General features: G+C 35.1%; 1 protein-coding gene across 5 annotated transcripts in view; it reads right to left on the bottom strand.

The window, feature by feature from the left end:
• RAB3GAP1 (RAB3 GTPase activating protein catalytic subunit 1) overlaps window positions 1-15030 on the bottom strand; it is a 120179-nt gene that overhangs the window by 68153 nt on the left and 36996 nt on the right. For 4 of the 5 annotated variants that reach the window (XM_037167194.2, XM_053666855.1, XM_053666873.1 and 1 more), the window contains one exon: window positions 11944-12022. In XM_037167194.2, coding sequence (XP_037023089.2) covers window positions 11944-12022 — 79 coding nt within the window. The remainder of the gene's footprint in view (window positions 1-11943; window positions 12023-15030) is intronic. The other variant, XM_037167191.2, reaches the window with a different exon arrangement.

The raw sequence follows: 15030 nt of genomic DNA, 5'->3' as shown, positions 1-15030 counted from the left end.
TGTGTAATCTATTTCCCCCAAGGTATTCAGCTACTGATGTCTCTAGTCAGTCATTTTATTCTTATTTTTTAGCTTGACTACTTCTTGTCTTAGTGATAAGCCAATAATTTGGTCACAGATATGCTCAAACATCTGAACTCACAAGGCTTTTACTTTCTGATGACTGATCTGTTTGGGGGTTGGATAATTCATTCAAAGTTACAACTATTTTTAAAGTTCAGGCTCTCATGTCCCCTGTCTATCCATGTAGTTTCCGTATCATATAGGGATGCATATAGAGTGTTCTCAAATCATCTATAGTCACCATACATGATCTACTTGTTAAATTTCTGACTAATCCACCACTTGCCTTTAACTTGGACTACAACCTTGGCCCAGCAAAGGTACAGGTTTTCTCCATCCCTTCTCAATCAAGCCTGTAGAGATGTCAAAACCATAGGCTTTTGCCTTCCACCCAGAATCAAGTCTACATTTCTGACAACCAGCTGGTGTTTTCATGACTAGCCTAAACTGAAAAACTGGTTTTCATCAGCACAGATTGGGAAGAGGCAGAATAACCACAGGCAGAAGGGCCAGAGGCCCCCTTACCAGAATCTCTTACCAGAAACTCAAGCAGCTTTTCAAGGGAAAAAAAAAAAGCTTCTCAATTTGTTTTTGGCTTTTAGGCAGTTTCCAGTACTCTAAAACGGTTGTTTAGACAACTTTTTTCAGTTTTATACATTTCTGCCCCAGAGGGTTAACTGCCAAGGCTTCATGTCACCAATATGAGAAGTCCTCTGAACATTTGCTTTTCAAAGAATAGTAACACTTTACAGGTCCTTAGGGCTATTCTTAAATACCATTCTCTCAAAATCTTTAGGTCCCTTCATATGTATCTCTATGACAAGGGGAAAACATTAAAATCACAAAAATTAATTTTAAAAAGAGCCATCATAGTTACTCCACTATACAGTTTGTAACATTATTTGTGGACTGTTTATATTGTTGCTGTTATTCCCTTGTGACCAATCAAATGATTGAAGCTGAAGGTCTAAAGACTAGACTAAGCAAAGGCAAAACTATAGAGACAAAGGTTTGTCCTCAGTTAAGCCAAGCTGCACTTTAAATGTATTTTTCCACTGTCAATAGAGCCTTGCCAGGTATATAGCTTTATAGCCACTTTTTGTATTACTTTCTTTCATATTGCTGCTATAACAAAACACCACAATCTTCGTGGCTTGAAACAACCCAAATTTATTACCATACAGTTCTATAAGTTAAAGTATGACACAAATCTCACCAGACTAACATCAAGTTGTTAGCAAGGCTGTATTCCTTTGGAGGTTCTGAAGGAGAATCCACTCCTGGCTTTCCCAGTTTCTAGAGACTACGTTCATTCCCTGGCTTGTGGCCTTCCTCCATCTTCAAATCCAGCAATAGGAGGCCAACTTCTCATATCACACCAGTCTGACTCCATGCTTTACTTTACTCTCTTCTGCCTTTCTCTTCTACCTTTAGGAACTCTTATGATTACCCTGGGCCCACCCAGATAATCCAGAATATATCTTAAGGTCTGTCAATTAGCAACCCTAATTCCATCTGTTCCCATGATTCCTTCTTGCCATGTAACTTATATCCACAAGTTTCGGGATGTGATATCTTTAGGAGGTAGACAGGTTCATAATCCTATCTTCCTATTAAAACCTCTATTCAGTAAAGATCTCATGAATTTACATTTGGGCATAAATGTCTGCTAAGGCTAGCATTTGTGCCATCTACAGTGCCATTTATTTTAGTATAAGCAATAACAATTAACCAAGGGAATAAATCCCCTTTGATGGTTTCAGCAATCAGCCATTAGAAAATATTTAAAGGACAGGTTATATATGGAGGTGGAGAAAAACAGCCAACAAATCACATCATTAAGACCAATTACCTTGCCTAGACCATAAAAATGGATCATGTTCACATATCTTTTAATGACCAGTTTACACTTAAAATAGTTAAACAGGTTTAGGAACTAATCTGACAAGTACTTGATATAGAAACTGAAACTATAAGATATCAAAATAGATGTATATCAATAAACTAGAACTATGAAAATTAAGCATTTGACATAAATGTCAAATTTCTAGTTTCGACTAGAGTTTGATCTGAAAATATTAAGTTAATAGTATATGAATTTTATCTCATTCTGACAGGTCAGCCTACACTAATTGTACATGAATGGTATGAATGAATATTTTACATGTTAATTTTCAAATCTTCAATGTCACTGCTTCAGTATTAAGCTTAGTTTAATTTTAAAAAGAAAATATTTATAGGTTAGAATTTCTGTGTATGTTATACTCTAGCTGCTAAGAAGTAAGGCGAGTTATTTGTAATCTTTCAAATTATAAGGATTTGAATTTTTAACAATTATAATTTTAAAATTTTATAAAAAGTAGAAATATAAGAATATCATGAAATCTTATCATGCCCACCCAGTTCACATCAGGCCTGGATCACACAGATCCCTCCCCTCCTCAACTTCTGCCAATTCTCAACCCTCTTACCGCTATACCCCAGGCTTACCCAGCTACATGATGTTTTCAAATTCTTAATTTAAGCACTGCCACCTCTACTAATGCTCTTCTTTTGTCTTGAATATATTTTTAACTAATTTCACCTGGCTTATTCTCACTTGTCTTATGAAATACTGCCTCTTCTGGAAACCCTTCCCTGACTCAATCTATCTGAGAAAGAGGCACTTCCTATGAGCTTGCATGACGACCTGAGTTGCCCTGTCTGAGAGCATCTACCAACAGCATTGCCATTTGTTCCCTTTTCTGTCCACCGACTAATTCCAAAGTTTACTGAAACAGGGATCATTGCTTATTGATGATATCCCAGTATCTGACTCATAGTAAATGTGTAAAAATAATGTCTGCCTAATAAAAGAAAACACAAACTTTTAGTATGGCTAATTTTTAAACAACTCTCAAAGTTTGGTTGTTGCCCTTCTAATCATTAAGAAAGGTTAAATTTAAAAATATAGGCAACATTGCAGACTGACTTGATAGACTAACCCCTCCTTCCCTGAAACACAACAAAATACCTGATTAAATATGACAGTGTTTCTAAAATATATAGCTAAACTTGAAGGAATAAAAAAGAAATTACTATGGGTGCAGGAGGGTGGGGAACACAGAAATTCAGAGGAAACTGAAAGGCAGAAACAAGTACTCAAGGTGACTCTGAAGAAACCCGAGGTTTTATCAATGCAGGGTATAGGCCCTAACGGCTCAGAACTGGGGACTGGCATATTACATGACAAGCTAAAGTTTTCGATGCTAAAAGCCTGTTAGTGTGACTCACAGAGATGTCTGCAAAACCAAGGCTTTGATAGACTAGAACAATGTTGTTCAATCACTGCACTGCAAGCAGTGATGTTTCCCTTAGATTGTCAAATAAAAAAATGACAACAGCCAACACAACAGTAGCTATCCAGTGTGAATGAATAAAAATTATACCTATTTTAAAAGAATAAATGCAAATATATAGCCATATAAAAATAAAATGATAAATTAAAAAATTATACCTATTTTTGTCAGATCAGCAAAAAATACATTTCTGGGTATGCCAGAGTTTTAGTAATTAGTTTATGTGTGCCATGAGATGAAACTTGTTGAAAACTGCCAAGCTAGAGAGACTATGATAGAAAAGTCTATGTCTGAGAATATTGTGCACTTGAGCCTTGCAGCAATAATGTGAATTATGTAACTCTGAGATTAATAAGGTATACTGACCTCAGGGAGGTGGTCTTTGGTATGTATTCAGACTAGAGTATTGTCCAAGAATACCTGGAAACTATGCTTCTAGAAGCATAGTATCACTGAGATACTGTCATCCACAACTATGCCCTTGCTTATTAGTTAGTAGGCACTAAAGAGTAAACTATATATGTTTTCAATGATGTCACCAATCTCTCTACAAAGTAACCTAAACATGCCAGCTTCCTTCTGCTTTGTATTTATTGAAGCATTGTCTGTGCATGGACTTCCTATCAAACCAAGTCCATATAGAGGTTGTTACATTTTGAATGGCCCCTCAGGGATATGGGTATACATGAGAGAAGGAACTGGAACTGAGACTTTTACCTCCTCAATAAAATGAGAATTCCAGAGCCAGATGGTTTCAATGGCAAATTCTACCAAACACTTAAAGATAACATCAATTTGACACACTCGCTTCAAAATTAGAATAGAAGATACATCCCAACTCACATTATTAGGCTAACGATTCTGATACCAAAACCAAAGTCTAAGAAAACTGCATACCAATATGTGTTCACCATGAACACAGACACAGTCCTTGACAAAAATATTAGCACATTAAACCCAGTAATATATATGTGCAAAAATACAACTTATACCACAAAAGGTGGGGTTTACCTTGAGAATGCAAAGCTAGTTAGAATCCAAAAATTAATCATGTAATCAACATATTAAAAATCTAAATAAATGATCAGATCAATTTAAGCAGAAGCAGCATGTGACTAAACTCATCATTCATTCATTATAAAAAGTCTCAGCAAATTAGGAATAGGAGGAGAAACTTTCTCAACCTGATAAAGAGAATCTATGAAAAACCTACAGCTAACATTGTTTTTAATGGTAAGAGACTAAATGTTTTCCCTCTGAGATCAGAACAAGGCACAGATATCGTTTCTCACCACTCCTATTCAATATTTTACTGAAAGCCCTAGCCAGTTTCAAAAGGCATGACAAAACAAACAAACAAACAAAACCCAGAGACTGCTAAGAAATAAATAAAATTAACCCTATTCAAAGGCAACATGATTGTTTATATGGAAAATCCTGAAGGCACTATAATACTCCTAGAATAACTCAATCTAGTAATGTCAGGATATAAGGTCAATGCACAAAAACCAGTCTTATCTCTACATACTAGCAACAAACAGCTGGAAATTAAAATTTTTAAAAATACCATTACAGTAGCTCCTTAAAAAGAAAAAAGCAATAATTAAGTATAAATCCAACAAAACATACAGGGTCTATATACTGAAAACTGTAAGACAGTGATGAAAGAAACCAAAGCAAATATAAAAATTTGGAGAGACCAGCCATAACCATGTCTATAAAATGGAAGATTCAGCATAGTAAAAATACCAATTCTTCCCAAACTGATATAGAGATTTAAAACAATTCCAATCAAAATTCATTCTATCAGGACTTTTTGTAGATATAAACAAACCAATTCTGAAATGTAAATGGAAAAGTAAGAGAGCCAGAATAGCCAAAACAACACTGAAAAGAAAGAAAAAAGTTGCAGGAGTCACAGTACCTAATACTTACTATAAAGCTACAGAACCTAAGAGCATCCACATATAAACACACACAAATGTGGCCAAGTGATTTCCGACAAAGATACAAAAGTCAGTCAATGGAGAAGGGGAACTTTTTTTTAACAAACAGCATTAAAACAATTGAAAATCCATATGCAAAAAAAACCCCAACAAAACAAAACCTTAACCTAAAATTCAAACCTTGTACAATAATTAACTTGAAATAGATAAAAGATCTAAGTACAAAATGTTAAACTTCTAGAATTAAACACAGAATTGATCATGTTATCAAAGCCATTATCTCTAGTGATTAAGTCATGTTGATACCATGACCTTCTGATAGGCTATGATGAAAAAGGCACTTCACCTTTACCGTATTCTTTCCAAAAGTCCGTAACTCAAGTATAATCATGAGAAAAGAAGACAAACTCAAACTGAAGGAGATTCTACAAAATACCTAATCAGACCCCTCAAAACTGTCAAAGTGATGAAAAATAAGTAAAGACTGATACACTTCACAAATCAGAAAAAAAAAAAAATTAAGGGGACTTGATAACTAAATGCAATGTGGTATCCTGACTTCAATCCTAGAATAGAAAACGGACATCAGTGGAAAAACTAGTTAAGGTTAGGTGATAATAATGTACCAATGTTGGTTTCTTAGTTTGGGCACATATACCATGGTAATATGAGCTACTTGAGAAAACTGGGTGAAGGGTGCACCAAAATAGTCTGTACCATCTTTGTAACTTTTCTGTAAATCTGAAATAAACAATCAAAAAAAAAAAAAAGATTTTTATTTTTTTTTAATTAGGAGAACACTGCGATCTTGTGCAAAGAGTTCTCAGACATGGCACCAAAATCACTATCCATAATGTAAAAAAAAAAACAATTAAACTGAACTTCATCAATTTTAAAAACTTTTATTCTGGACAACGTGAAGAGAATGACAAGTTAACTGCTGTTTAGAAGAAAATATCTGTATTCAGAATATGCAAAGAACTCTCAAAGCTCAACAGTAAGGAAATAAAAAACTGAATTAAAAAATGGACAAAAGATTTGGACACTTTACCACAGAGTATCTATGACAGCAAATCAATGTATGAAAGATGTTCAAAGTTCAAACTAAATCCAGAATGAGATACTACGACACGTCTACTAGAATGGCAAAAATAAAAAGTACTGATAGCATGTACTAGTGTCAGTGTAGAGCAACTGGAACTGCCACACACTGTTGGTGGGAATACAAAATAGCACAGTCACTCTGGAAACCAGTCTGGCCATTTCTTACAAAGTTAAATATACACTTAATGACTTAGCAACTGACCTCAGATATCTATTCACCCAAGCGAACTGAAAATGTGTTTTCACACCAAAATCTATACACATATTTACATTAGCTCTATTCATAAATGCTCAAACCTAGAAACAATTCTATCCTTCAACAGGTGAATGAGTAAATAAATTGTGGTACAGCCTTACAATAGAATACGACTCAGTAATAAAAAGGAACAAGCTAATGATACAGAATTACTGCAAAGGTTTTCAAAAGCATTAACTTGAGTGAAAGAAAGAAGCCAGTCTCAAGATGGTTTCTATATGATTCCACATCAATGACATTCTGAAAAACAAAACAGTAGTGACTAAGAACATATCAGTGACTGCCAGGGATTTTAACAAACAAGAGGAGATTAGGGGGAGGTTACAGAACTATTTTATATTCTCATTGTGATAGTAATCAAAAAACCTATGCATGTGTTACAGTTCAGTGAACTACTCAAAAAAAGATCAATTTCACTGTATGCTAATTTTAAAAATAAAAAAAATTTAAGTAAATGGTCGGGGGGGCTGGGTGAAAAAGGTGAAGGAATTAAGAAGTACAAATTGGGAGATTTCAGCCAAGATGGAAGTGTAAGTAGATATGTTTCACTTTCTTGCACAAGCAAAAAAAGGTAACCAAATTAAAAATAAAAAGCAACCAGAACTGTCAAAATATCGAACTGTAAGGAAGTCTGACAATGAAGAAGTTAAAGAAGAAACATTCATCTAGACTGGCAGGAGGGTTGGAGATGGGCAGCCAGGGCAGAGAGGACATGTACCACGGCAGTGGCTCGTGGACAAGACAGGCAAGGTGGCGGCTGGTGGACTGGGTGGTCCCACATTCACATGCAGATAAACTGGAGGAACAACTGGGGAGCAAGACAGACTATACAACCCAGGGTGTCAGTACAAGGAAATAAAGCCTGAAAACCTCTAGCTGTAAAAATCTGTGGGGGTTGCTGCAGGAGAAGCTGCCAGTCTCACAGGAGAGTCTGTTGGACAGCCCATGGAGTCCTGGAACATACATAAGTCAAGTCCACCCATCCAGGAATCAGCACCAGGGTAGTGTCTAAAAGGCCACAATTTGCTTATGGGTAGCAGGGGAAGTGACAGAAATGGGGCCAAAGCCTAGCAAGCAGCATTGTTACCTCTCTGACCCCTCTCCCACATTCAGCACCACAACACAACAACGTGGCTTGCCCCGCCCTGGTGAATACCTAAGGCTCTGCCCCTTGCAACAAAACAGGTACACCAAGACAGAGAAAAATGGCCCAAATGAAAGAACAAATCAAAACTCCATAAAAAGGACTAAGTGACGAGGAGATAGCCAACCTATCGTATGCAGAGTTCAAAACACTGGTAATCAGAATGCTCACAGAACTGACTGAGTACTGCCATAAAATAAAAGAAGAAGTGAAGACTATACAAAGTGAGATAAAGAAAATTGTACAGGGAACCAAAAGCGATGCTAAGGAAACCAGGACTCAAATCGACGATTTGGGCCAGAAGGAAGAAAGAAACATTCAATCAGAACAGAACGAAGAAACAACAATTCAAAAAAAATGAGGAGGTTCCTCATTTAGGTTCCTCTAAGACATCTTTAAATGCTCCAACATCTGACCCATAGAAGTGCCAGAAGGAGAAGGGGAGGAAATTGAAAAGTTATTTGAACAAATAATGAAGGAAAACTTTGCCAATCCGGCAAAGGAAACAGACTTCCAGGAAATCCAGAAAGCTCAGAGAATCCCAAAGAAGTTGGATCCAAGGAGGAACACACCAAAGCACATAACAGATAAATTACTCAAGATTAAAGATAAGGAGAGAACCTTAAAAACAGCAAGAGAAAAAAAAAATAGTTACCTACAAAGGAGTTCCCAGAATACTATCAGCTGATTTCTCAAAAAAAAAACTTACAAACAAGAGGGGGCTGAAAAGAAGTATTCCAAGTCATGAAAGGCAAGGACCTACATCCAAGATTGCTCTATCCAGCAAAGCTGTCATGTAGAATGGAAAGGCAGATAAAGTGCTTCCCAGATGAGGTCAAGTTAAAGGAGTTCATCATCACCAAGCCCTTATTATATTAAATGTTAAAGGGAGTTACCCTGAGAAAAATATCAAAACTAAGAACAGTAAAATAACAATGCACAACTATCAACAAATGAACCTAAAAAAAACCACTAAGCAAACAGCTAGAACGAAAAAAGAATCAAAGAAATAGAGATCACATGGAGGGAATCAAAGAAATAGAGATCAGTGGGGAGGGAAGAGGAGGGGGAAATTGAGAAAAAGGTACAGAGAGTAAGAAGTATAAATGGTAGGTACAAAATAGACAAAGGAGGTAAGAACAGTATAGGAAATGGAGAAATCAAAGAACTTATATACATGACCCATGGACATGAACTAAGGTGGGGGAATGCTGGAGGGACTGGGGTACCAGGTGGAGGGGCATAACAAGGAGAAAAGAAAAGGGAGAACTGTAGTAGCATAATCAATAAAATATACTTTAAAAAAAGAAGTACAAATTGGCAGTTACAGAACAGTCACATAGATGTAAATTATAGTATAGGGATCATCAATAATATCATAATAACTATGTATGGGGCCAGGTGGGTACTTGCAATATTGGGGGGGGAATCACTCTGTAAAGTATATGCCTATTTGACCACTATGCTGTACATTTGAAACTAGTACAGAATAACACTGAATGTAAAATAATACTGAAACAAAAAAAGTAAATGGAAAGATTAAAAAGCTTTTATTTATTCACTCAATGAATAATTTTAAACTATGGACTATGTGCCAAACAGTTTTTGGAAATATATATGAAAAAGCTGAACAGAAGTCATATAACAGTATACAGATTTTGATAAATACATTGTATGTCATTATCTTATTAAATCCTCACAATTATCCTTAAAGGTGCATGCTATTTTACTGATTTTAACAATGCAGAAACTAACTCGTAGATATTAAGTAACTTGCCCAAAGTAGCCAAGATAGTAAGTACTTGAACTAGAAATTAATGTCTAATTCAGTGTTTGTCCAAACAGTAGATTTTCAATTAATGTACCATGAATGTATGAAATCCTGCAGAGTCCAGCAGAAGTAATGCCTACTTGAATGTGGTTGGTATAATAATTTAGTTTTAATTTGAACAGTTCACCTAAAATGTCATGTGCTGTGTTTGAGTGTGATATTGTTTTGTTATAAAATTATATGCTTATGATTTCATAAATGATTTTATAATAAAAAAGGGTGTGACTTGTGCCAGACCCAGTATTTTGTCATGCTAAATTTATATACTCACATTTAGAAGATCAGAAGATTCTTCTGATAAATTCAAAGGGTAATTTATAAAATTGCTTTTATATTCAGTTAGCCAAAAAGTCCATTACGGTTTTTCATTACAGTGGCTCTAGTAGTGCTTAGTTGGCTTGAACTTCATTTGAAACAATTTTGTTAGGTTTACTGTGAGTGTCATATCAGTGTGCATTTAAAAATACACATCAGTCCTGGCTGGTATGGCTCAGCCAGGGCCATGAGTGCTGGCCTTCAAACCGAAAGGCTGCTGGTTGGATTCTCAGTCAGGGCATATGGCTGAGTTGTGGGCCAGGTCTCCAGTTGGGGGCTTGAGAGAGGCAACTAATCCATGTATGTCTCACACATTGATGTCTCTCCCTCTTTCTTCCTCAATTGGTGAATTTTTGTGCAGTCATATTAATCAAAGATGGAAAAAATATTCAACATTTTTGGTGTATTATGCTTTATTATTTCAAGAAAGTTAAAAACATAACTGAAACACAAAAAAGGATTTGTGTAGTATATGGAGGAGGTGTTGTGACTGATCGAACGTGTCTAAAGTGATTTGCAAACTTTCTTGCTACTACTGACATTTTAGCAAAATAATTCTTTGCTGTACATTATATTACGCACTGGAAGATGTTTACCAATACCCCTGGCCTCTACCCAACTAGAAGCCAATAGCAGGAAACAGCCAACATACTTATAATATCCAAATCAATAGTTATTGGTAAAATGAAAAATGTCTTTTATTTTATGGAAAAAGTGTAACGAACTTTTTGGCCAACCAAATAGTTCTTTAAATTGTTGAAGTTCACAGTTTTTAAACCATCACACGAAAAAAACAGTATTTATGAAAAAATATCCAATTTATTTGCACTTGCAATAATTTTCTTCTATTTTTTAGTGTACTGCATAGTCTACTTGCTATAGTAATCACAACGAAATGAAGAAAAAAAGAAACACGGATGTTATCATTTTCCCCGCTCCTAGAAATTCTTTAATATAAAAAAACAAAACAAAGACTAACTCGCACCAAGAGAATCACCAGTACATAAATCCCCTTTAACTAGTTCTCCTTTCTTGACAATATACTCACACTTGGGCCATTTTGGAGATGGTGTGTTTTAATGCCACTCCCTCCAAAATAAAGTTCAGACAGAGTTTTAATAATTGAAAAAGATAAAGACCTTTTAATTGTGATGTGTCTCTTATATTAATGTATTACATTTATAATTTAAACCTTCGATGTTATTATTTACCAAGAGCAACATTTAATTTCAATTCAATTGAAATTAAATTGAAATTAATTTTATATTCTAACCAATATATATTCTAACCATATATGTTGTTTCCTGTGATATTTAAGTGTTTTATACTAATTATCGGAATTTAGATACTACCCTAGACATTACACGTATTATGCAGAAAAGCATTAACAGCAGGCCTGCAACTGCTATCCTCAGAATAATATACTCGCAAGGCTGACCTTGGTCTGGCACCTGCAAACTTGGATCTAGGGAGGTTTCTCACTACTGCCCTGATAAGTGGTACTGTGCCTAAACTGTTTGTGCCAACAATGTGGTTTATGCTGGACACTTGCTTTCCTTCTGGGAGTCTGAAATTTTGTTATTTGTCAGTCAGAAGGTATCAGCCCCCAATTAAAAACTCTGACAGCAGAGCCTCTAACGGGCTTCCCTGGTGGATAACATTTCATGTGTTGTCACAACTTGTAGCTAAGGGAACTAAGTATCTCCAGTATGACTCCATTAGGAGAGGACTCTTAAAACGCCTGCACTGCCTTCAAACTTTGCCTCAGGCACCTTTCCCCTTTGCTGATTTTGCTGTGCATGCTGTCACTGTTATCAATCATAGCAATACGTGCAACTATATGCTGAGTCCTGTGGGTCCTTCCAGCAAATCATCGAACTTGGGAGTGGTCTTGGGGCCTCCCCAACACACATATTAAGAGTTATCTGTGTGAAATGTATACCTACCATCTTACCAAGCAATGTGCTCTCGGAGGAAAGTCATTATTCATACACAGCAAATCTTGCATAGATTGTGGAATAGCATCTACAAAAAAAATTAGATAATGAAATAGTTATTTATATTGATTTTAATGCAGATTATAATATGACTTAAAGAAACATATAACATATCTTGCTAGTCCATGTAGTTCTACAATTGCTAAAAGATTTAAATCCAGGGCTAGTCCTAAGGTGGGGGGAAAGAGGGATGCCTTTCTCAATCTCTTTTCTTTAAAAAAGCCTACAAATATATATACGAGGGTGGGCAAAAGTAGGCTTAAAGTTCTGAGTACCTGAAACAGTTTATTCTTTTATTTTTTACTATCATACAATATTATTTTACATATAAACAACCATAAACCTACTTTTTCTCCATCCCTGTATATTCCTATGTTTGTACTCTTTTCCTTTCTTAAAAGTCATGACTCATACAATTTCCCATCTTTAGTAGAAAGTTTGTTTTATTTATTCTTCTTGGTCAGCCCTTGTCTCTACTTTTCCTCAAAATTCTATTAGAGGTCTGTCAACTTCATATCACCTTCTGCGGTGAACCTTAGCCATCCTAAGTATTCTTGTAAACCACACAACCTTCCTACCTATAACTGTGTATCTTTAAGACTTACTATTGCCGTCCATAAGATAGTAACATCAATAATCATTACTCATAAATGTATAGTATATTTAAAATATAAAGAATACCTGTTAAAAATATTTCCTTTTACTGCAGAGCTGTAATTGCTTAGCCAATTTATATTTTATTCACTTACAAAAATAAAAAGAACACTAAAAAAAGAACACTAATGGCTTGACATTTTACTTAACTAAACAATAAGCAACTCCAACAAAATAAAAGATGAGTGCTCAGATCTTCTGATCTCTAATAATAGTTTTAAATGTATATTTCTCTATTAGCCAAGCTAATGCTTTACTTGGAAATAATGTCTAGCATTAGTTAGCGCTTCAATCACAACCAAATTAAAGCAGACAATATCTACACACATATGACAATAATGTCTTAACTATATTAAATCTATTCATCTTATCTCATAACATAGCCCCCTCATCTGCTCACCTCAGAAACAGATTCTTAGCCTCTTTAACAAAACTGTTTTTCTTTCATGTATGATCTTTTGTCAAAATAATAGCACTTAAGATTTTTCTACCCTGAACAATTGCCTTCATCAATCAGGAGAATGTTGAATGCAGAAATCTCTGGGGCATTATCAGACTTCCCTCCAGTTGCATACATTTCTCTCTTTCCCTTATTCCTAAAGTATACATGTTCATATTTTAGTATAATTATTTTCCTTTGTTGTATATATAATGATCTGAAATATGTGTATACAGGATCAATGTTATTTATCCTAGTTTATAAATCTAAATGCAAATGTTCTGTTTTGTTTGTAAAAACAATATATATAACAGAAAAGGTATACAATTTCATTCCTATACAAGAAAAGGCACAGATATTTCAGGTCTATACTTACCAATGGTAATGTTTTAAAAAAAAAAAACTTTTTTAAATTCATTTTTTATTCAAGTATAATTGACATATAATATATTAGTTTCAGGTACACAACATAATGATTTGATAATTGTATACATTGTGAAATGATCACCACAGTAAGTTAACATCTTTCACTATACAGTTATAAAAAAAATTTTGTGATGAGAACTTTAAATATTTATTTTTTTGCAACTTTCAAGATGCTATGCCATACAGTATTATTAAGTATCATCACCAAGCCGTACATTCCATCCCATGACTTATTTATTTTCTAACTAGATTCTGTACCTTTTAATCACTTTTACCCATTTTGCGTACCATCCTGCCTCTGGTAACCACCAATCTGTTCTCTGTACCTGTGAGATTGGTTGTTTTTTTTTCCTCAGAAGTGACTTCATATGGTATTTGCTTTTCTGTTTCGCTTACCTTCCCTTAGCAAAATGTCTTTAATTGACCAGAAAAACTTTAACACACATTCTGCATATTTGTTTTCTGAATGAATAAAGAAGGCATTTTACTGATAGCTCCAAAATTTGTATATTTTCAATGCCTTGCTCACTTGCTGTTATATATGAGGGTGGACCCAATAAAATCCCAGAATTTATTTCTAAAAAATTGTGTATTTATTTTTACATGTTTAAACTTTAGTCACCTTTGAAGTATTGATGCAATACACCCACTGAAACTTATCCACTGCTCAAAACAGTTTTGAACTCATCGATTTTGATGTCTTATAGTGCTTCTGCCACTTATTGTTTCACCTCCTTTACATCAGCAAAACGTTTCCCTTTGAGGACTTTTTTCAACCAAAGAAACAAAAAAGAAAGTTGCTGGTGGTGAGAGCAGGAATAGGTAGCATGGGGCAGTCGGGTCATGCTGTTTTTTGGTCAAAAACTGTTGAACACTTGGTGCAGTGTGGGTAGGTACACTCGTCTATTACTCTTCATGAAATGGGGAAATGCATCAAGTCTTCAAAAAAAAAAAAAAATCACTGAAGCTGAAAGCTGCCTCTCACAAGCCAGCTGGTACATTGATACAGATGGGTTCCTGGAACACTCACCTAACAGGGGAAGCCTGTAGTGTAAGGAGGGCCTGTCCTCCAGAGGGTAATTCCAGTGTTTTTGAGGTCCCCCCTCATACTAGTATATCTCAGGACAAACAGTTTGGTTATTTGACCTATAAACAACTATAAGCACCATTTACAGAGATTTTGGATGATGTCGTCTACCAAAAACTATAAACACATTTAATGAATATCTAGATCTAGCATGAGCCAGGTAGTGAGATGGGTACTTATATGTACAGTATCTCATTAAATCTTCCCATTAACGCCCTAGGTAGTATTGCTTCATTTTAATATAATTCAAATTTAGAAAGGTCAAGTAACTACTAAGTAGAAAAACCAGAATTGTATTCACTTGATCTGACTCTAAAGTCTGGGATATAGCCAAAACACTGTACTGATAATCAACAAATAACTTTTTTAAAATCCTTCAAAACCTAGATTAGTTGCTTCATTCTCCATAACACCTTCTTTGAACATTTCT

This window comes from Artibeus jamaicensis, unplaced genomic scaffold, assembly GCF_021234435.1.
Source record: "Artibeus jamaicensis isolate MK-2021 breed Jamaican fruit bat unplaced genomic scaffold, CSHL_Jam_final contig_1284, whole genome shotgun sequence".
Lineage (NCBI taxonomy): Eukaryota > Metazoa > Chordata > Mammalia > Chiroptera > Phyllostomidae > Artibeus > Artibeus jamaicensis.
Note: the sequence above shows the minus strand (reverse complement) of the source record. Positions and strands in the feature narration are given on the sequence as shown.